Consider the following 23608-nt stretch of genomic DNA (forward strand, 5'->3'; position numbering starts at 1 on the left):
TGCCCCCTAGTAATTGACCCCTCTACCCTGGGGAAAAGGGTACACTCCCTATGGTCAAGCCCCTTCCTTAATCCCATAACACAGTAACCCCACCTAACCTTTTAGACACAAAAGGACCATTGATAACCTATGACACTGACTCGATGGGCCAAATTGCCTCCTTCTGCATTGGAGGGATTCTAAAGATAATCCTCAAGATAACGTCGTCTCAGACTGAGAACAAAATGACCACTCCGGTATCCAAGGGAAATATAAAAATTATGGTCAGACTCTCAGGCATTATAACCTTTCCATCCGTCACCGACTCTCATACACCCCTTCTAGACGGGAAGAATATTCTCCTCTATTCTGATATGGAAAGTATTGGATTGAAAGGGTTAAACTGACAATGTTTGTTCAGTGACTGTGATTAATGTGAAGCTCCATTGAGCTTAATTCTGTCACTGGTGGGTTGTCCTCTTCTAATAATAAGCGATTCATTTCAATGTGTTTTCACACACTATCAGCGGGAGCATCAACTCCAGCACTGAAAGAGATCAGCGGCTTCAGATAGACCGAGAGAAGGGATCAGCATCTAAAAACAATCGATTGGAACATTAAAACGATAGATCAGAATCTGGCAACAATCAATCGTAGCGTTAAAGCAATGGGTGATAATCTGAGATCAATTGATTGGAATATTACAACTGTGGTTCGGCGTTTTACCTATGGACTTTATTGGTTTAATCATGGACAGTATATTTTAACATCCAGGATTTATTTTGCACTCAAGATTATGCAAGCAGGATACTATCCGATCCTGGCTATTGTTGGTGTCCCTGGTAAGTCTCTCTATCCAGTTATAAATTCACTAAACTCGGTTTAACTGCACCACTGTTCTTGTCCTTCGCTCTGCCCTGTTTGGTGATAGAACATAGAACATAGAACGATATAGCGCAGTACAGGCCCTTCGGCCCACGATGTTGCACCGAAACAAAAGCCATCTAACCTACACTATACCATTATCATCCATATGCGTATCCAATAAACTTTTAAATGCCCTCAATGTTGGCGAGTTCACTACTGTTGCAGGGAGGGCATTCCACGGCCTCATCAGTCTTTGCGTAAAAAAACTACTTCTGACTTCTGTCCTATATCTATTACCCCTCAGTTTAAGGCTGTGTCCCCTCGTGCTAGCCATTTCCATCCGCGGGAGAAGGCTCTCACTGTCCACCCTATCTAACCCCCTGATCATTTTGTATGCCTCTATTAAGTCTCCTCTTAACCTTCTCTCTAACGAAAACAACCTCAAGTCCAACAGCATTTTCTCATAAGATTTTCCCTCCATACCAGGCAACATCCTGGTAAATCTCCTCTGCACACGCTCCAAAGCTTCCACGGCCTTCCTATAATGCGGTGACCAGAACTGTACGCAATACTCCAAATGCGGCCGTACCAGAGTTTTGTACAGCTGCAACATGACCACATGACTCTGGTACTCAATCCCTCTACCAATAAAGGCCAACACTCCATAGGCCTTCTTCACAACCCTATCAACCTGGGTGGCAACTTTCAGGGATCTATGTACATGGACACCTAGATCCCTCTGCTCATCCACACTTCCAAGAAGTTTACAAGAGAATGACTAGAGCGAGGGTAGGTCCGATCAAGGACAGTAGCGGGAGATTGTGTATTGAGTCTGAAGGGATAGGAGAGGTCTTGAATGAGTACTTTTCTTTTGTATTTACAAATGAGAGGGGCGATATTGTTGGAGAGGACAGTGTGAAACAGATTGGTAAGCTCAAGGAAATACTTGTTAGGAAGGAAGATGTGTTGGGCATTTTGAAAAACTTGAGGATAGACAAGTCCCCCGGGCCTGACGGAATATATCCAAGGATTCTATGGGAAGCAAGAGATGAAATTGCAGAGCCGTTGGCAATTATCTTTTCGTCCTCACTGTCAACAGGGGTGGTACCAGGGGATTGGAGAGTGGAGAATGTCGTGCCCCTGTTCAAAAAAGGAACTAGGGATAACCCTGGGAATTACAGGCCAGTTAGTCTTACTTCGGTGGTAGGCAAAGTAATGGAAAGGGTACTGAAGGATAGGATTTCTGAGCATCTGGAAAGACACTGCTTGATTAGGGATAGTCAGCACGGATTTGTGAGGGGTAGGTCTTGCCTTACGAATCTTATTGAATTCTTTGAGGAGGTGACCAAGCATGTGGATGAAGGTAAAGCAGTGGATGTAGTTAGTGTACATGGATTTTAGTAAGGCATTTGATAAAGTTCCCCATGGTAGGCTTCTGCACAAAGTAAGGAGGCATGGGATAGTGGGAAATGTGGCCAGTTGGATAACGAACTGGCTAACCAATAGAAGTCAGAGAATGGCGGTGGATGGCAAATATTCAGCCTGGATCCCAGTTACCAGTGGTGTACCGCAGGGATCAGTTCTGGGTCCTCTGCTGTTTGTGATTTTCATTAATGACTTGGATGAGGGTGGGTCAGTAAATTTGCAGACGATACGAAGATTGGTGGAGTTGTGGATAGTGAGGAGGGCTGTTGTCGGCTGCAAAGAGACATAGATAGGATGCAGAGCTGGGCTGAGAAGTGGCAGATGGAGTTTAACCCTGAAAAGTGTGAGGTTGTCCATTTTGGAAGGACAAATATGAATGCGGAATACAGGGTTAACGGTAGAGTTCTTGGCATTGTGGAGGAGCAGAGAGACCTTGGGGTCTATGTTCATACATCTTTGAAAGTTGCCACTCAAGTGGATAGAGCTGTGAAGAAGGCCTATGGTGTGCTCGCGTTCATTAACAGAGGGATTGAATTTAAGAGCCGTGAGGTGATGATGCAGCTGTACAAAACTTTGGTAAGGCCACATTTGGAGTACTGTGTACAGTTCTGGTCGCCTCATTTTAGGAAGGATGTGGAAGCTCTGGAAAAGGTGCAAAGAAGATTTACCAGGATGTTGCCTGGAATGGAGAGTAGGTCTTACGAGGAAAGGTTGAGGGTGCTAGGCCTTTTCTCATTAGAGCGGAGAAGGATGAAGGGCGACTTGATAGAGGTTTATAAGATGATCAGGGGAATAGATAGAGTAGACAGTCAGAGACTTTTCCCCCAGGTGGAACACACCATTACAAGGGGACATAAATTTAAGTTGAAAGGTGGAAGATATAGGAGGGATATCAGAGGTAGGTTCTTTACCCAGAGAGTAGTGGGGGCATGGAATGCACTGCCTGTGGAAGTAGTTGAGTCCCAAACATTAGGGACCTTCAAGCAGCTGTTGGATAGGTACATGGATTACGGGAAAATGATATAGTGTAGATGTATTTGTTCTTAAGGGCAGCACGGTAGCATTGTGGATAGCACAATTGCTTCACAGATCCATGGTCCCAGGTTCGATTCCGGCTTGGGTCATTGTCTGTGCAGAGTCTGCACGTCCTCCCCGTGTCTGCGTGGGTTTCCTTCGGGTGCTTCGGTTTCCTCCCACAGTCCAAAGATGTGCGGGTTAGGTGAATTGGCCAATGATAAATTGCCCTTAATGTCCAAATTGCCCTTGGTGTTGGGTGGAGGTGTTGAGTTTGGGTAGGGTGCTCTTTCCAAGAGCTGGTGCCGACTCAAAGGGCTGAATGGCCTCCTTCTGCACTGTAAATTCAATGATAATCTATGATTAATCTAGGACAAAGGTTCGGCACAACATCGTGGGCCGAACGGCCTGTTCTGTGCTGTATTTTCTATGTTCTATGTTTTACCATTAGCCAAATATTCCGCATTCCTGTTATTCCTTACAAAGTGAATCACCTCACACTTCTCTACATTAAACTCCATTTGCTACCTCTCAGCCCAGCTCTGCAGCTTATCTATGTCCCTCTGTAACCTGCTTCATCCTTCCGAACTGTCGACAACACCACCGACTTTAGTGTCGTCTGCAAATTTACTCACACACCCTTCTGCGCCCTCCTCTAGGTCATTGATAAAAATGACAAACACCAACGGCCCCAGAACAGATCCTTGTGGTACGCCACTTGTAACTGAACTCCATTCTGAACATTTCCCATCAACCACCACCCTCTGTCTTCTTTCAGCTAGCCAATTTCTGATCCACATCTCTAAATCACCCTCAATCCCCAGCCTCCGTATTTTATGTAATAGCCTACCGTGGGGAGCCTTATCAAATGCTTTACTGAAATCCATATACACCACATCAACTGCTCTACCCTCGTCTACCTGTTCAGTCACCTTCTCAAAGAACTCAATAAGGTTTGTGAGGCATGACCTACCCTTCACAAAGCCATGCTGACTATTCCTGATCATATTATTCCTATCTAGGTGATTATAAACCTTGTCTCGTATAATCCCCTCCAAGACTTTACCCACAACAGACGTGAGGCTCACCGGTCTACTGTTGCCGGGGTTGTCTCTACTCCCCTTTTTGAACAAAGGGACCACATTTGCTATCCTCCAGTCCTCTGGCACTATTCCTGTAGCCAATGATGACATAAAAATCAAAGCCAAAGGCCCAGCAATCTCTTCCCTGGCTTCCCAGAGAATCTTAGGATAAATCCCATCAGGCCCCGGGGACTTATCTATTTTCAGCCTGTCCAGAATTGCCAACACCTCTTCCCTACGTACCTCAATGCCATCTATTCTAATAGCCTGGGTCTCAGCATTATCCTCCACAACATTATCTTTTTCCTGAGGGAATACTGACGAAAAATATTCATTTAGTATCTCGCCTATCTCTTCAGACTCCACACACAACTTCCCATCCCTGTCCTTGACTGGCCCTACTCTTACCCTAGTAATTCTTTTATTCCTGACATACCTATAGAAAGCTTTTGGGTTTTCCTTGATCCTTCCTGCCAAATACTTCTCATATACCCTCCTTGCTCGTCTTAGCTCTCTCTTTAGATTACGGTTTAGTCTCTGTACCCAGCTTTTACATCAACAACACTCTGCAAAACGTTTGAGTGATTTTATATTTCAGTCTCTCCTCTGGCTCCTTGTGGAGTTGTTGCCATGGCCCTATATGCAGCCAATAAAATTATGATCCCGTTTTCATCATGTATGGCTCTCCTTTTTGTGAAAGTCCCCGGTACATGTACAATGACTTCAGTTCCACTCATAGACTCTGTGGCCTACCCCGGTCTCCATTCCTGTACCGGACACTGGTCCACACTGATTACCACCTCTGTTACCCTTTAACCCTGAGCAGATTTCTGACCCCATATTTATCCATCATTAATGCTGTCGACAGACACCTCCTAAATATCATCCTCTTGCTGACCGTAGCTCTCAATGTGAATTCCAGAATCGCTTATTGCAATTCTCTGCTGAGCAGCCTCTCAGTTACAAAGCTGCAGAACCAAAATTCATCTCAAGCTCCGCTGTCCATATCCAATCCCTGACCAAATCCACTTCACCCATCATCCTTGTGCTCCTTGACCGCTATCACCATAGCACTGGCATCGCCTTTCTTTTCTAACTCATCTGATCAAACACTTCCATGTCCTTTTATCCTGATTGCCTCACTCTCTGTCCATTTCCCGAAATGTTTGTTCTTGTTCCCGTTTACAGCGCCTGATACACTCACAACCTCCACAATCTCCCCGTCCCTAACCCGACGCCATATCTCTCCCCTGACACCAGATTTCGCTGATACAGCCCCTCTTGTCCCTGTGCTGTGAAAACCTCGATCCATAAATGGTGTAGCCACACAGCTGATCACTTCCAATGTGGCCTGTCCATCTCCCCATGCTGGACAGATATCGTGCTGTGGTGTATCCAGCGTGGGTACGTAATGTGAGGCAACTGTGACATTGACTGTGACATCAATGAGCGTTTTAAAAAAATAAATTTATAGTACCCAATTATTTTTTTCCAAATAAGTGACAATGTATCGTGGCCAATGCACCGACCCTGCACATCTTTGGGTTGTGGAGACGAATCCCACACAGGCACGTGGAGAATGTGCAAACTCCACACGGACAGTGACCCGGGGCCGGAATCGAACCCAGGTCAACGGCGCCGTGAGGTTGCAGCGCTAACCACTGCACCAGGGTGCCACCCTACTAAACTGTTTCAATCAATCTAGCAGACCCTGTGTTTTAATTTCCCCATTTTTGTGGTTCCATTCTCTCTCCAATTTGTCACATTCCATTTCCCCAGATCTCCACAACGTGTTGGCTTTAGGAATGTGTTTGAAGTGAATTTCTGTTCCACTGTATATTTCCCTTCTTTTGATTTTGTGTCCATTGAGTCACTGGTGCTGGTCAGACAGAGTTGAGAAAACATGAAATCCTGTCGCTTCAATTCCTGGAGTCTCCCGTACGGGGCTCCATGTTGGACAAAAATTTCAGCAGCTCTGACACATGTGATGGAAACTTGGTCTGTGGCAGTCCACTGAGCACCTGTGTTGGACACTCTCAGCTGAACATAAGATCACCAGCATGAGGACCCCCCTTTCCTGTTATTAGAAATGATCCAGAGAAATAATTTGCAGCTGCGGGGCTTTTGACTTACTTCTGTTATTGGATGGTCAGTGGAGGTGCGTGGATGGGTTTCTGGAGGTTGTGCTGTGAGCTATTGGACACATTCAGAGGGCAGAGGGAATTTGGTGACACAGCTATGGGCAAGGATGAGGGACTGTAGTTACAGAGTATCTGGATCGGTAACATGACCAGCAAATCGAGGATGCAGAGAGCGGAAGCTCTGTAAAGAGAGAGGAGGAGGGGTTCTATCCTCCCAGTCCGGGTGTTACAAGCACACAGAGGTATTATCACTGAACTAGTAATCCAGTGGTAAAGGGCAATTCTCTGGGGACACAGGTTCCAATCCCACAACGGCAATTGGTGGAATTTGAATTAAATAAGAAACAAAGTCTGGAATCAAAAGGCTACTGATGGGCGGCACGGTGACACAGTGGTTAGCACCGTTGCTTTCCAGTTGACAACCAGTGTTCGATCCCGGCCCTGGATTACTGTCCGTGTGGATGTTGCACATTCTGCCCGTGTCTGTGAGGGACTCACCCCCACAACCCAAAAGATGTGGAAGGTGGGTGGGTTGGCCACGTTAAATTGCTACTTAATTAGAAAAAATGAATTGGGTTCACTAAATTCATTTTTTAAAAGTCTAATGATGACCATGAAACCATTATATCTGGTTCACTAATGTCCTTGAGGGTGGGAAATCTGTCGTCTTTACCTGGTCTGATCCACATGTAACTCCAGAATCACTGCAATGTGGTTTAAACTGAACTGTCCTCTGAAATGGCCGCGAAATTTACTGAGTTGTTTCGAGGTGCTAGGAGGTCAGAAATACATAAAACTGGATGGACCACCGGGCATCGACCTCAGATCGAGAAATAACAACAGCAAACCCTGCCCTGTGGACCTTGCAAAGTCCACACTGTTAATGTCTGGGGGCTTGTGTGAGATTTGGGAGAGGGTCTCACAGACAAGTCAAACATCAGTCTGACGCTCGAACAACCTGAGACTGCTTGAATACCTGCAGCTCCTCACCCTCCTCGCTGGTGCTCACCAGCTGAATCCTAATGTCAGTGGGACAGTTCCTCCCCTTCTCCCCTCTTCCCCACCACATCCCACCACCAGATAGAGAAGTAAAACACAATTTAACTTTATCGTTCGCTCCGAGGATATCCCAATACCCCCACAAAACCAGCAGAATAGAACAATGCAACGCCAACTAGAGGACTAAAGACACAAAAAACACATTTCGTAGACGTTAACTCCACCGATATGCAAACCAGACGTGAAGCAGAAATCCGCTGTGACCCCCATAGAAGTAAAACAGAAAAAGATCAGAAGAATTCCACCCTCAAAAAACAACAATTATATAACGGATTCCCCAATATTCTCCCAACCTACAGCAGACAGAGACCAAACAAACCATCATCAATTTAAACCGAGTTCTTGCTTCTTGATGAAGGTGTCCCCCTCCCCCGGTCTATCAAAGTAGCTGTCCCCTGACTAGCAGTAACCGCGGCCTGGTCGGGTACACCGGGCTGAACCTGACTTGGCAGTAACCGCGGCCTGGTCCGGTACACCGGGCTGAACCTGACTTGGCAGTAACCGCGGCCTGGCCGGGTACACCAGGCTCAACCTGACTTGGACGTGACCCGCAGCCTGGCCGGGTACACCGGTTTGAAACTGACTTGGCACTGACCCGCAGCCTGGCCGCGTACACTGGGCTGAAACTGACATGGCACTGACCCGCAGCCTGGCCGGGTACACCGGGCTGAACCTGACTTGGCACTGACCCGCAGCCTGGTCGGGTACACCGGGCTGAACCTGACTTAGTAGTGACCCGCAGCCTGGCCGGGTACACCAGGCTGAACCTGACTTGGCACTGACCCGCAGCCTGGCCGGGTACACCAGGCTGAACCTGACTTGGCAGTGACCTGCGGCCTGGCCGGGTACACCAGGCTCAACCTGACTTGGCACTGACCCGCAGCCTGGCCGGGTTACCGGGATGATCCTGACTTGGCACTGACCCGCAGCCTGGCCGGGTACACTGGGCTGAAACTGATTTGGCACTGACCCGCAGCCTGGCCGGGTACACCAGCCTGAACCTGACTTGGCAGTGACCCGCAGCCTGGCCGGATACACCAGGCTGAACCTGACTTGGCAGTGACCCGCAGCCTGGCCGGGTACACCAGGCTGAACCTGACTTGGCAGTGACACGCATCCTGGCCGGGTACACCGGGCTGAAAATGACTTGGCAGTGACACGCAGCCTGGCCGGGTACACCGGGCTGAAACTGACTTGGCAGTGACCCGCAGCCTGGCCGTGTACATTAGGCTGATCCTGACTTGGCAGTGACCCGCAGCCTGGCCGGGTACACCGGGCTGAAACTGACTTGGCAGTGACCCGCAGCCTGGCCAGGTACACCAAGCTGAACCTGACATGGCAGTGACCCGCAGCCTGGCCGGATACACCAGGCTGAACCTGACTTGGCAGTGACCCGCAGCCTGGCCAGGTACACTAGGCTCAACCTGACTTGGCAGTGACCCGCAGCCTGGCCGGATACACCAGGCTGAACCTGACTTGGCACTGACCCGAAGCCTGGCCGGGTACACTGGGCTGAACCTGACTTGGCACTGACCCGCAGCCTGGTCGGGTACACCGGGCTGAACCTGACTTAGTACTGACCCGCAGCCTGGCCGGGTACACCAGGCTGAACCTGACTTGGCACTGACCCGCAGCCTGGCCGGGTACACCGGGCTGAACCTGACTTGGCACTGACCCGCAGCCTGGCCGGGTACACCGGGATGAACCTGACTTGGCACTGACCCGCAGCCTCGCCGGATACACCAGGCTCAACCTGACATGGCAGTGACCCGCAGCCTGGCCGGATACACCAGGCTCAAACTGACTTGGCAGTGACCCGCAGCCTGGCCGTGTACATTAGGCTGATCCTGGCCTGGCACTGACCCGCAGACTGGCCGGGTACACCGGGCTGGAACTGACTTGGCACTGACCCGCAGCCTGGCCGGGTACACCAGGCTGAACCAGACTTGGCAGTGACCCGCAGCCTGGCCGGGTACACCAGGCTGAACCTGACTTGGCAGTGACTCGCAGCCTGGCCGGGTACAGCAGGCTGAACCTGACTTGGCACTGACCCGCAGCCTGGCCGGGTACACCAGGCTGAACGTGACTTGGCTGTGACACGCAGCCTGGCCGGGTACACCGGGCTGAACCTGACTTGGCACTGACCCGCAGCCTGGCCGGGTACACCGGGATGAACCTGACTTGGCAGTGACCCGCAGCCTGGCCGGATACACCAGGCTGAAACTGACTTGGCACTGACCCGCAGCCTGGCCGGGTACACCGGGATGAACCTGACTTGGCAGTGACCCGCAGCCTGGCCGGATACACCAGGCTGAAACTGACTTGGCAGTGACCCGCAGCATGGCCGGATACACCAGGCTCAACCTGACTTGGCAGTGACCCGCAGCCTGGCCGTGTACATTAGGCTGATCCTGACTTGGCACTGACCCGCAGCCTGGCCGGGTACACCGGGCTGAAACTGACTTGGCACTGACCCGCAGCCTGGCCGGGTACACCAGGCTGAACCTGACTTGGCAGTGACCCGCAGCCTGGCCGGATACACCAGGCTGAACGTGACTTGGCAGTGACCCGCAGCCTGGCCCTGTACATTAGGCTGATCCTGACTTGGCATTGACACGCATCCTGGCCGGGTACACCGGGCTGAAACTGACTTGGCAGTGACACGCAGCCTGGCAGGGTACACCGGGCTGAAACTGACTTGGCAGTGACCCGCAGCCTGGCCGTGTACATTAGGCTGATCCTGACTTGGCACTGACCCGCAGCCTGGCCGGGTACACCGGGCTGAAACTAACTTGGCAGTGACCCGCAGCCTGGCCGGATACACCAGGCTGAACCTGACTTGGCAGTGACCCGCAGCCTGGCCAGGTACACCAGGCTCAACCTGACTTGGCAGTGACCCGCAGCCTGGCCGGATACACCAGGCTGAACCTGACTTGGCACTGACCCGCAGCCTGGCCGGGTACACTGGGCTGAAACTGACATGGCACTGACCCGCAGCCTGGCCTGATACATCAGGCTGAACCTGACTTGGCAGTGACCCGCAGCCTGGCCGGGTACACCATGCTGAACCTTACTTGACACTGACCCGCAGCCTGGCCGGGTACACCGGGCTGAACCTGACTTGGCACTGACCCGCAGCCTGGTCGGGTACACCGGGCTGAACCTGACTTAGTAGTCACCCGCAGCCTGGCCGGGTACACCAGACTGAACCTGACTTGGCACTGACCCGCAGCCTGGCCGGGTCCACCGGGCTGAACCTGACTTGGCACTGACCCGCAGCCTGGCCGGGTACACCAGGCTGAACCTGACTTGGCAGTGACCTGCGGCCTGGCCGGGTATACCAGGCTCAACCTGACTTGGCACTGACCCGCAGCCTGGCCGGGTACACCGGGCTGAAACTAACTTGGCAGTGACCCGCAACCTGGCCAGATACACCAGGCTGAACCTGACTTGGCACTGACCCGCGGCCTGGCCGGGTACAACAGGCTGAAACTGACTTGGCACTGACCCGCAGCCAGGCCGGGTACACCAGGCTGAACCTGAATTGGCACTGACCCGCAGCCTGGCCGGGTACACCAGGCTCAAACTGATTTGGCAGTGATCCGCAGCCTGGCCGGGTACACCAGACTGAACCTGACTTGGCACTGACCCGCAGCCTGGCCGGGTACACCAGGCTGAACCTGGCTTGGCACTGACCCGCAGCCTGGCCGGGTACACCGGGATGAACCTGACTTGGCAGTGACTCGCAGCCTGGCCGGGTACAGCAGGCTGAACCTGACTTGGCACTGACCCGCAGCCTGGCCGGGTACACCGGGCTGAAACTGACTTGGCAGTGATCCGCAGCCTGGCCGGATACACCAGGCTGAACCTGACTTGGCAGTGACCCGCAGCCTGACCGGGTACACCGGGCTGAAACTGACTTGGCACTGACCGCAGCCTGGCCGGGTACACCAGGCTGAACCTGATTTGGCAGTGACCCGCAGCCTGGTCGGATACACCAGGCTGAACCTGATTTGGCAGTGACCCGCAGCCTGGCCGGATACACCAGGCTGAAACTGACTTGGCAGTGACCCGCAGCCTGGCCGTGTACATTAGGCTGATCCTGACTTGGCACTGACCCGCAGCCTGGCCTGGTACACCGGGCTGATACTGACTTGGCACTGACCCGCAGCCTGGCCGGGTACACCAGGCTGAACCTTACTTGGCAGTGACCCGCAGCCTGGCCGGATACACCAGGCTGAACCTGACTTGGCAGTGACCTGCAGCCTGGCCGTGTACATTTGGCTGATCCTGATTTGGCAGTGACACGCAGCCTGGCCGGGTACACCAGGCTGAAACTGACTTGGCAGTGACACGCAGCCTGGCCGGGTACACTGGGCTGAAACTGACTTGGCACTGACCCGCAGCCTGGCCGGGTACACCAGGCTGAACCGGACTTGGCAGTGACCCGCAGCCTGGCCGGATACACCAGGCTGAACCTGACTTGGCAGTGACCCGCAGCCTGGCCGGATACACCGGGCTGAACCTGACTTGGCAGTGACCCGCAGCCTGGCCGGGTACACCAGGCTGAACCTGACTTGGCAGTGACCCGCAGCGTGGCCGGGTACACCAGGCTGAAACTGACTTGGCACTGATCCGCAGCCTGGCCGGATACACTGTGCTGAACCTGACTTGGCAGTGACCCGCAGCCTGGCCGGGTACACCAGGCTCAAACTGACTTGGCAGTGACCCGCAGCCTGGCCGGGTACACCAGGCTGAACCTGACTTGGCAGTGACCCGCAGCCTGGCCGGGTACACCAGGCTGAACCTGACTTGGCACTGACCCGCAGCCTGGCCGGGTACACTGGGCTGAACCAATCTCCTTTCCTGTACAAGGCGGCCTTGTCCTTGTTGAAGGCTGCCCGCTTCCTTACCAGCTGACCTCCCACATCCTGGCATATCCACACGAGATTATCTTCCCATCTCTAATCCCGATGATTCTTGACCCATTCCAGGAGCAGCTCTTTCTCCTGGAAACTATGGCAGGAGAAATTAGCATCGCGCCTGGCAGCTCGTTCGGTCGCGGATTGCAGCAAAGAGTCCGTTGGGCTCTACCTAATTCCGGCGGGGACCCGGGACTATCCTCCTGCAGCATTTTCCAGAATATTCGGGCAAGATATGGCGTTGTGATCAGTCCCTATACCCCTCCGGAAAGCCCACGGCTCTGAGTGTCTGCCTCCCTGTTTGGTTTTTGAGGTTATCCGCTTTAACATTCAGCGTCCTGTTTTCCACAGTCAGCTCGGCGATGTCAGCTTCTGGTGAGACTCATCAGCGCCTTCTCCATGTTCCCGATCACCTCGCCGTGTTTGTTCACGCATTCCGCATTTTCCTCATTTCACCCGGGCAGCGGCCGAGCTTCCTCAAATTCCTTCCATTGTGCCTTTATGGGTGTGTGTTTGTGTGTGCGCGTGTTGGAGTGTGCGTTTGGTTGTGTGTGTGTGTGAATGTTTGGCTGTATGTATACATGTGTGGGTAAGGGTGTGTGAGAGTCCGGGTGGGGTTTGCGCATTCTCCCCGTCTTTGCCTGGGTTTCATCCCCACAACCCAAAGATGTGCAGGCTAGAAGGATTGGCCATGCTAAGTTGCCCCTTATTTGGAACAAAATGCATTCGATACTATAAATTTATATTTCTAAAAAGTGTGTGAGAGTGTGTGTTTTGTTGTGTGTGTTTCAGTGTTTATGTTGTGTGCATCTGAGTGGGTGTATGTCGGGGCGGATTCCTTTCTGGGTATGGGTCCGTGTTTTGATGCATTTCTGGATGTGTGTGTTTATGGGTGTATCTGGATTTGGGCGTCGCTGTTCGTGTGGGTTTGTGCGCCGATGGATGTGGTTGTGTGCACGTGCGCACGTGGGTGTGCATATGGTTTTGTATGTGAGTATTGGTGTATGGTTGAATGTGTCTCTGTGTAGTTATGGGTGGAAGCTGATATGTGTGCGTGTGTTTGTGTTCGTGGGTGAGTGTGCGTTGGTAGGGGCCTAGGTATGTGCGTTTGGTGTGGGTGTATGAGTGTTTGTAAGTCTGTGTGTGTTTCTGTATATAGTTATGTGTGCGAGTTATGTGGCTCAGGAGTGTGGTCCTTTGTATGGTGGTTCTGCGTGTTTTGCTGTGGATGTGCGTACGCACATATGGAAAGTGTGTGATTTAGTCTGTGTGTGGGTAGGTGTGTGGATGAATGTATGTATGTTTGTGTGTAGGTGGTTGTGTGTGGGTCTGAGAGTAGGAGTGTCTGTGTTTCTGTGTGTGTGCCAGTGTCTGGGTGTTTGTGGGTGGGTATGCATGTGTTTGGTGGCACCCTGGCGCAGTGGTTAGCGCGGCAACCTCACGGCGCCGTTGACCCGGGTTCGATCCCGGCCCCGGGTCACTGTCCGTGTGGAGTTTGCACATTCTCCACGTGTCTGTGTGGGATTCGTCTCCACAACGCAAAGATGTGCAGGGTCGGTGGATTGGCCACGATACATTGTCACTTAATTGAAAAAAATAATTGGGTACGATAAATTTATCCAGATAGTTAACAGTAACTTAAATTTATTTTTTTTTACTTTTAATTTTAATTTACGAATTAATTGACGCTATGTCAGTTAGAGGGGTGCAGTGCTCTGACTGTGAGATGTGGCAGGTCCGGGAGGCTTCCAGCGTCCCGGATGGCTTCGTCTGCAGAGAGTGCACCCAATTGGAGCTCCTCACAGACTGCATGGTTCGGTTGGAGCAGCAATTGGAAAGCGTCCCCAAATGCATGGCGGAAAGCGTCATAGATCGCAGTTATATAAATGAGGTCACACCCAAGATGCAGGTACAGAAATGGGTGACCACCAGAAAGGGCAGGTAGTCAGTGCAGGAATCCCCTGTGGTTGTCCCCCTCTCGAACAGGAATACCCCTTTGGATACCCCTATCAGGGGAAAAGAGCAGCAGCCAGAGCAGTGACACCACTGCTGGCTCTGATGTTCAGAAGGGTGGGTCAAAGCGCAGAAAAGCAATAGTAATAGGGGACTCTATAGTCAGGGGCACAGATAGGCGTATCTGTGGACGTGAAAGAGACTCCAGGATGGTATGTTGCCTCCCTGGTACCAGGATCCAGGATGTCTCCGAACGGGTAGAGGGCATCCTGAAGGGGGAGGGCAAACAGGCAGAGGTCATTGTACATCTTGGTACTAACGACATAGGTAGGAAGGGGCATGAGGTCCTGCAGCAGGAGTTCAGAGAGCTAGGCAGAAAGTTAAAAGACAGGACCTCTAATGTTGTAATTTCGGGATTACTCCCTGTGCCACGTGCCAGTGAGGCTAGAAATAGGAAGATAGAGCAGCTAAACACGTGGCTAAACAGCTGGTGTAGGAGGGAGGGTTTCCGTTATCTGGTCCACTGGGAGCTCTTCCGGGGCAGGTGTGACCTATATAAGAAGGACGGGTTCCATCTAAACTGGAGAGGCATAAATATGCTGGCCGCGAGGTTTGCGAGTGTCACACGGGAGGGTTTAAACTAGTATGGCAGGGGGTGGGCACGGGAGCAATAGGTCAGAAGGTGAGAGCATTGAGGGAGAACTAGGGAATAGGGACAGTGTGGCTCTGAGGCAGAGCAGACAGGGAGATGTTGCTGAACACAGCGCGTCTTGTGGCCTGAAGTGCATATGTTTTAATGCAAGAAGTATTACGGGTAAGGCAGATGAACTTCGAGCTTGGATTAGTACTTGGAACTATGATGTTGTTGCCATTACAGAGACATGGATGAGGGAAGGGCAGGATTGGCAGCTCAACGTTCCAGGATTCAGGTGTTTCAGGCGGGATAGAGGGGGGTGTAAAAGGAGTGGCGGAGTTGCGCTACTGGTTAGGGAGAATATCACAGCTGTACTACGGGAGGACACCTCAGAGGGCAGTGAGGCTATATGGGTAGAGATCAGGAATTGGAAGGGTGCAGTCACAATGTTGGGGGTTTACTACAGGCCTCCCAACAGCCAGCGGAAGATAGAGGAGCAGGTAGGTAGACAGATTTTGGAAAAGAGTAAAAACAACAGGGTTGTGGTGATGGGAGACTTCAACTTCCCCAATATTGACTGGGACTCACTTAGTGCCAGGGGCTTAGACGGGGCAGAGTTTGTCAGGAGCATCCAGGAGGGCTTCTTAAAACAATATGTAGACAGTCCAACTAGGGAAGGGGAGGTACTGGACCTGGTATTAGGGAATGATCCCGGCCAGGTGGTGGAAGTTTCAGTAGGGGAGCATTTTGGGAACAGTTACCACAAGTCAGTAAGTTTTAAAGTGCTAGTGGACAAGGATAAGAGTGGTCCTAGGATGAATGTGCTAAATTGGGGGAAGGCTAATTATAACAATATTAGGCGGGAACTGAAGAACCTAGATTGGGGGCGGATGTTTGAGGGCAAATCAACGTCTGACATGTGGGAGGCTTTCAAGTGTCAGTTGAAAGGAATTCAGGACCGGCATGTTCCTGTGAGGAAGAAGGATAAATACGGCAATTTTCGGGAACCTTGGATGACGAGAGATATTGTAGGCCTCGTCAAAAAGAAAAAGGAAGCATTTGTCAGGGCTAAAAGGCCGGGAACAGACGAAGCCTGCGTGGAATATAAGGAAAGTAGGAAGGAACTTAAGCAAGGAGTCAGGTGGGCAAGAAGGGGGTCACGAAACGTTATTGGCAAATGGGGTTAAGGAAAGTCCCAAGGCTTTTTACACGTACATAAAAAGCAAGAGGGTAGCCAGGGAAAGGGTTGGCCCACTGAAGGATAGGCGAGGGAATCTATGTGTGGAGCCAGAGGAAATGGGCGAGGTACTAAATGAATACTTTGCATCAGTATTCACCAAAGAGAATGAATTGGTAGATGTTGAGTCTGGAGAAGGGTGTGTAGATAGCCTGGGTCACATTGAGATCCAAAAAGACGAGGTGTTGGGCGTCTTAAAAAATATTACGGTAGATAAGTCCCCAGGGCCTGATGGGATCTACCCCAGAATACTGAAGGTGGCTGGAGAGGAAATTGCTGAGGCCTTGACAGAAATCTTTGGATCCTCACTGTCTTCAGGTGATGTCCCCGAGGACTGGAGTACAACCTATGTTGTTCCTCTGTTTAAGAAGGATAGCAAGGAATATCCAGGGAACTACAGGCCGATGAGCCTTACTTCAGTGGTAGGGAAATTACTGGAGAGAATTCTTCGAGACAGGATCTACTCCCATTTGGAAGCAAATGAACGTATTAGTGAGAGGCAGCATGGTTTCGTGAAGGGGAGGTCGTCTCTCACTAACATGATAAGAGTTTTTCGAGGAGGTCACTAAGATGATTGATGCAGGTAGGGCAGTTGATGTTGTCGATCTGGACTTCAGTAAGGCCTTTGACAAGGTCCCTCATGGTAGACTAGTACAAAAGGTGAAGTCACACGGGATCAGGGGAAAGGTGGATACAGAACTGGCTAGATCATAGAAGGCAGAGAGTAGCAATGGAAGGATGCTTTTCTAATTGGAGGGCTGTGAACAGTGGTGTTCCACAGGGATCAGAGCTGGGACCTTTGCTGTTTGTAGTTTCTAGAAATGATTTGGAGGAAAATATAACTGGTCTGATTAGTAAGTTCGCAGACCACACAAAGGTTGGTGGAATTGCGGATAGCGATGAGGACTGTCAGATGATACAGCAGGATTTAGATTGTTTGGAGACTTGGGCGGAGAGATGGCAGATGGAGTTTAATCCGGACAAATGTGATGTAATGCATTTTGGAAGGTCTAATGCAGGTAGGGAATATACAGTGAATGGTAAAACCCTCAAGACTATTGAAAGTCAGAGAGATCTAGGAGTACAGGTCCACAGGTCACTGAAAGGGGCAACACAGGTGGAGAAGGTAGTCAAGAAGGCATACGGCATGCTTGCCTTCATTGGCCGGGGCATTGAGTATAAGAATTGGCAAGTCATGTTGCAGCTGTATAGCACCTTAGTTAGGCCACACTTGGAGTATAGTGTTCAATTCTGGTCGCCACACTACCAGAAAGATGTGGAGGCTTTAGAGAGGGTGCAGAAGAGATTTACCAGAATGTTGCCTGGTATGGAGTGCATTAGCTATGAGGAGCGGTTGAATAAACTCGGTTTGTTCTCACTGGAACGAAGGAGGTTGAGGGGCGACCTGATAGAGGTCTACAAAATTATGAGGGGCATAGACAGAGTGGATAGTCAGAGGCTTTTCCCCGGGGTAGAGGGGTCAATTACTAGGGGGCATAGGTTTAAGGTGAAAGGAGCAAGGTTTAGAGTAGATGTACGAGGCAAGTTTTTTACACAGAGGGGAGTGGGTGCCTGGAACTGGCTACCGGAGGAAGTGGTGGAAGCAGGGACGATAGTGACATTTAAGAGGCATCTTGACAAATACATGAATAGGATGGGAATAGAGAGATACGGACCCAGGAAGTGTAGAAGATTGTAGTTTAGTCGGGCAGCATGGTCGGCACGGGCTTGGAGGGCCGTAGGGCTTGTTCCTGTGCTGTACATTTCTTTGTTCTTTGTGTGTATGTGGCTGTGGATGTATGTGTGTGTGTGTGTGTTTGTGCATGGGTGTGTAGGTGTATATGTAGTTGTTATCATGTCTGAATGCATGTGTGTTTGTGTACGTGGGCTTAGATGCCTGTGAGTGTGTGTGGGTAGGTGCCTGTGTGGGTGTGTTTGGTGTGGGTGTATGCATATCATAGATAGAATTTACAGTGCAGAAGGAGGCCATTCGGCCCATCGAGTCTGCACCGGCTCTTGGAAAGAGCACCCTACCCAAGGTCAACACCGCCACCCTATCCCCATAACCCAGTAACCCCACCCAACACTAAGGGCAATTTTGGACACTAAGGGCAATTTATCATGGCCAATCCACCTAACCTGCACATCTTTGGACTGTGGGAGGAAACCGGAGCACCCGGAGGAAACCCATGCACACACGGGGAGGATGTGCAGACTCCGCACAGACAGTGACCCAAGCCGGAATCGAACCTGGGACCCTGGAGCTGTGAAGCAATTGTGCGTTTGTCCACAATATGTGTGGTTGTGTGCAGTTATGTACGTCTCTGTGTTCGTGTGTGCATTGGCGATTATCTGACTCTGTGGATACATGTTTGTGTAGTCAGTGTGGTGTGTGTGAGAGAGTAAGTTTAGTGATGTGTTTGTGGGTGTGTGGGAACTTGTGTGTCCGGTGGATATTTGTTTGGGTGTGTGGGTGTTCTGTGTGCAAGTCTAGGTGTGTGGATGTAGGTATGTGTGTTTGTGATGTGTCAATATTTGTGTCTCTTTTTGTGCAGGTGAGTGTGAGCGTGGATGCATGTGTGGGTGTGAGGGTGGATGAGTGTGGGTTTGGTTGTGTGTACCTGTATATCTGCGTATTTGTGAATTTGGTTTTGTTGTTGTGTTTCTGTTTGCGTGTGGGGCGGGTGCGTGTGGGTGTGTATTTGAATGTCAGTGGGCGTGTGTGTCTGTGTAGATGTGGATGTTTGTGTGTGTGCACACGACTGGATGTGTGTATGTGTGCTGGGTGTGGGGGTCAGTGTGGTTGTTCCCGTGTGTGGGGATGTGAAGGTGTGTGGATGAATGTGTATGTGTAGGTGTTGATGGGAGCATGTCAGTGTGCGTGAGTGTGATTGGGTGAGTGTATGGGTTGCGTGTGATTGTGAGTGTGTGGGGAGTGTGTGGTTGTGTGTGGGTGTGTATGTCACTGTTTGTGTGTGTATGTCTGTCTGCAGGTGTGTGGGGCAATGTGTGTGTGTGCATGTGTGTGTTTGCCTGCGGCTGCATGTGAGTGGTTGTTTATATGGCTGAGTGTTTGGATCTCCGGGTGTGGGTGTGTGTGTTGGGGGGTGCCATGGTTGTGTGTGTGTGGTTGGGTGTGTGTGTTTGTGTGTCTGAGTTTGGTGTAGTGTGTGTTGGATAAGAGTGTGTGTGAGGATGTGTATGTGTCTGAGGGTTTGTGTGGGTTTGAAGGTGAGTTCAGGTTGCATATCAATGTGTGGGTATGCATGGATATGTGTTGGGTTTGCCTGATGTGGCTGTCATCCTGTTGCTGTGTGTATTTGCGTGTGCGCAGGTCATTGTCATTGTACATGTGTGTATGTGAGTGGATGTCAGTGTGTCAGAGTGTGGGCCTGAGTGTGTGGATGTGAGTATGTCAGTGTGTGGGCCTATATTATTTGGGTGTGTTTGCCAGGGTGTGGGTGTGTCTGTATTTGTGTGTGTGGGTGTGTGACTGGATATGTGTCTCTGTGATGTCTGTGACTATACGTATTTTTTCATCTCTGTGTATGTGTGTATGAACTTGTGTCTCAGTGTGCATGTGTGTGCATTTGTGTCTCTGTGACTATGAGCGTGTACATTTGTGTTTCTGTGTATGTTTGTGTATTTGTGTCTTTGAATGTGTGTATTTGTGTCTCTGTGAGTTTGTGTATTTGTGTTCTCAGTCTGGGCATGTGTATTTGTGTCCCACTGTGTCTGTCATTGTGTTTATTTCTGTCTCTGTTTGTCTGTGTGTATTTGTTTATCTGTTTCTGTGAGATTATGTACTTGTATATCTCTGTGTCTGTAAGTGTGTGTATTTGTGACTCTGTGAGTGTGTGTATATGTGTCTTTGTGTCTGTGAGTGTGTGTATTTGTGACTCTGTGTGAGTGTGTGTATATGTGTCTTTGTGTCTGTAAGTGTGTGTATTTGTGACTCTGTGTGAGTGTGTGTATATGTGTCTTTGTGTCTGTGAGTGTGTGTATTTGTGTTTCTGTGTCTGTGAGTGTGTGCATTTGTTTGCTTTTGTTTACACTAACGGAATCAAAGGGTAATGCATTCCTCCGCCTGATGTATAATTCCATTGTTTATTCCCTTTCCTCACAGTGAACCTCATCACAATTGTGATCCTGAAGAAAAGAAATTGTGGACTGTCGAAATGTGTCACTTGCTACCTGGTGGCCATGGCAATGGCGGATCAACTGGTAATTATTCTGGACCTGATATTGAGACAGATTCCCATTGTTTTTGTGGAACAATTTGATTTCCTGGGGTCCATCCCCTTGTGTAATATCCACGCCGTCCTGCTTTTTGCAGCCACTGACTGTTCTGTCTGGTTCACCGTCACTTTCACGTTTGATCGATTTGTGGCCATTTGTTGCCCGAAGCTGAAAAGTAAATATTGCAGCAAGAAAACGATGTCTGTGGTTCTGGGAATAGTGACTGTGCTGAGCTGTTTGAAGAACATTTTCTGGTATTTTATGTTCTCGACTGGGTACCGGATGGCGAACACTCCCTGGTTTTGTCAAGTGCCAGATTATGTTTATTACTCTCCAGTCTGGGGAGCAATCGATTTCCTGCACAACATTCTAACCCCGTGTGTTCCATTTGTCCTGATTCTGCTACTCAATGTTTTCACCGTCAGACACATTGTCGTTAGCAGCAGGGCCCGCAGGAGACTCCGGACTCACGGCAGTGGGGTGCGTCCCAGAGACCCAGAGATGGAGAGTCGTAGGAAATCCATCATTTTATTGTTCATTATCTCAGCCAATTTCATTCTGTTGTGGTCAATGTTCATGGTTTATTCTATATGGTACCGGATGCTTTATTTCGGGTATAATTCTATACACTTACATAATTTTGTTATGGAATTGGGCGTCATGCTGCAGCTTCTGAGCTGCTGCACAAACACTGCAATTTACGCCGTGACACAGACTCAGTTCAGACAGCAATTGAAGAATGTTTTGAAATTCCCCTTCACTCCATTTCTTCAATTCATTAGATCCTGAGAGGGAACCCCGCCAACACGGTATCTCTCTTCTCGCATTGGCCACTGCACATCACTAAGCATGCCTTTGGGCATCTTCGGTTGCCAGGGGATAACGTGGGCGGCCATCATGCGTTGTTGGGGAGACGGTGGGCCGCCATCTTCCATTGCTGGGGAGGTGGTGGGTCACCATCTTGCGTATCCAGGTTAGCATTGTCCGTGAACCGTGGCCCGCACGGTAGAAGCGGCGTCGGCGACGTGTCTTTGTGTTTCTTTTGTTTTTTAAAACTATCTCCAGGCCGGAGTTTGTGCTTTTTAGAATTTCAGTCACTTTGCTCACATTTCGGAAGAGTGGCTTCTTCCTCTTTATTTAAAATTAACGGTACGAAGTCTTACAACACCAGTTTAAAGTCCAACTGGTTAATTTGGAATCACTAACTTTCGGTGATTCACCTGATGAAGGAGCTAAACGCCGAAAGTTCGTAATTCCAAATAAACCTTTTGGACTTTGGTCTGGTGTTGTAAGACTTATTACTGTGCCCATCCCAGTCCATCGCCGGCATCTCCACATGATTAAAATTAACGGTGGTGGGGGGGGGGGGGGGGGGGGGGAGGGGGGGAGAGGAGGGACCGCGGAGACACCACGCCCGCACCTTGTCCTCAGGGACCTGGATGTTCCAGCCAAAGAGCAGAGGCCGAGTTGGGGGTGCAGGTCGAAGAGGTGACACCGAGAGGAACATCAGGCAATGCACTGACAACTGTAGCAACCCTCGGCGTCCAGGAGGAGGAGTGGACCAAAGCATGGAAAATATGTCAAGAGAAATAACTCCGCTCACACAAAGAATATTATAATGTAGTTAAAAATATACAAATAGCCAAATGTGTGAATTGGAGAAATGTCCCTTTTAAAGAAAAATAAAAAACCCAGATAAATGGTGTGTGTGTGGGTGGGGGGGGGGGGGGTGGACACAGTTCACCGACAATGTCCCTTATAAACAGGGTGTGTGGTTGGGGTTGAGGGACATAGTTCTCCGACAGTGCCCCTGATATGTGGGGGATGGGGGAATGAGCGACAGAGTGCCAGAATACTGGAGGATAGCCAATGATGTTCCCTTGTTCAAGACGGGGAGTAGAGACATCCCCTGTAACAATAGACCAGAGAGCCTTACTTATGTTGTGGGCAAAATCTTGGAAAGGTTTATAAGAGATAGGATGTATAATCACCTGGAAAGTAATAATTTGAATAGAGGTAGTCGACACGGTTTTGTGAAGGGTAGGTCGTGCCTCACAAACCTTATTGAGTTCTTTGAGAAGGTGACCAAACAGGTGGATGAGGGTAAAACAGTTGATGTGGTGTATATGGATTTCAGTAAAGCGTTTGAAAAGGTTCAGCGCGGTAGGCTGCTGCAGAAAATACGGAGGCATGGGATTCAGGGTGATTTAGCAGTTTGGATCAGAAATTGGATAGCTGGAAGAAGACAAAGGGTGGTGGTTGATGGGAAATGTTCAGACTGGAGTCCAGTTACTAGTGGTGTACCACAAGGATCTGTTTTGGGGCCACTGCTGTTTGTCATTTTTATAAATGACCTGGAGGACGGCGTAGAAGGATGGGTGAGTAAATTTTCAGATTACACTAAAGTCGGTGGAGTTGTGGACAGTGCTGAAGGATGTTACAAGTTACAGAGGGACATAGATAAGCCGCAGCGCTGGGCTGAGAGGTAGCAACTGGAGTTTAATGCAGAAAAGTGATTCATTTTGGCAGGAATAACAGGAAGAAAGACTACTGGGCTAATGGTAAGATTCTTAGCAGTGTGGATGAGCAGAGGGTTCTCGGTGTCCATGTACATAGATCCCTGAAAGTTGCCACCCAGGTTGAGAGGGTTGTTAAGAAGGCGTACGGTGTGTTAGTTTTTATTGGTAGAGGGATTGAATTTCGGGGCCATGAGGTCATGTTGCAGCTGTACAAAACTCTGGTGCGGCCCCATTTGAGTATTGCGTGCAATTCTGGTCGCCGCATTATAGGAAGGTTGTGGGAGCATTGCAAAGAGTGCAGAGGAGATTTATCAGACTGTTGCTGATCAGAGGATTGGATAGGGTGGACAGTGAGAGCCTTTTTCCTCAGATGGTGATGTCTAGCACGAGGGCACATAGCTTTAAATTGAGGGGAGATAGATATAAGACAGATGTCAGAGGTAGGTTCTTTATTCAGAGAGTAGTAAGGGCGTGGAATGCCCTGCCCGCAACAGTATTGGACTCGCCAACACTAAGGGCATTCAAATGGTCATTGGG

The 23608-nt window shown here is 50.1% G+C and overlaps 1 protein-coding gene across 1 annotated transcript; it reads left to right on the top strand.

Moving 5' to 3' along the window:
- Window positions 1-575: 575 nt before the first annotated feature.
- On the top strand, window positions 576-21459 carry LOC140403071 (probable G-protein coupled receptor 139). The gene is made up of 2 exons (XM_072490723.1): window positions 576-821; window positions 20440-21459. The coding sequence occupies exons 1-2, from the start codon at window positions 647-649 to the stop codon at window positions 21339-21341; spliced, it is 1077 nt and encodes a 358-aa protein (XP_072346824.1). The 5' UTR covers window positions 576-646; the 3' UTR covers window positions 21342-21459.
- The last annotated feature ends 2149 nt before the right edge of the window (window positions 21460-23608 follow it).

The sequence above is a fragment of the Scyliorhinus torazame genome, chromosome 26, assembly GCF_047496885.1.
Source record: "Scyliorhinus torazame isolate Kashiwa2021f chromosome 26, sScyTor2.1, whole genome shotgun sequence".
NCBI lineage: Eukaryota > Metazoa > Chordata > Chondrichthyes > Carcharhiniformes > Scyliorhinidae > Scyliorhinus > Scyliorhinus torazame.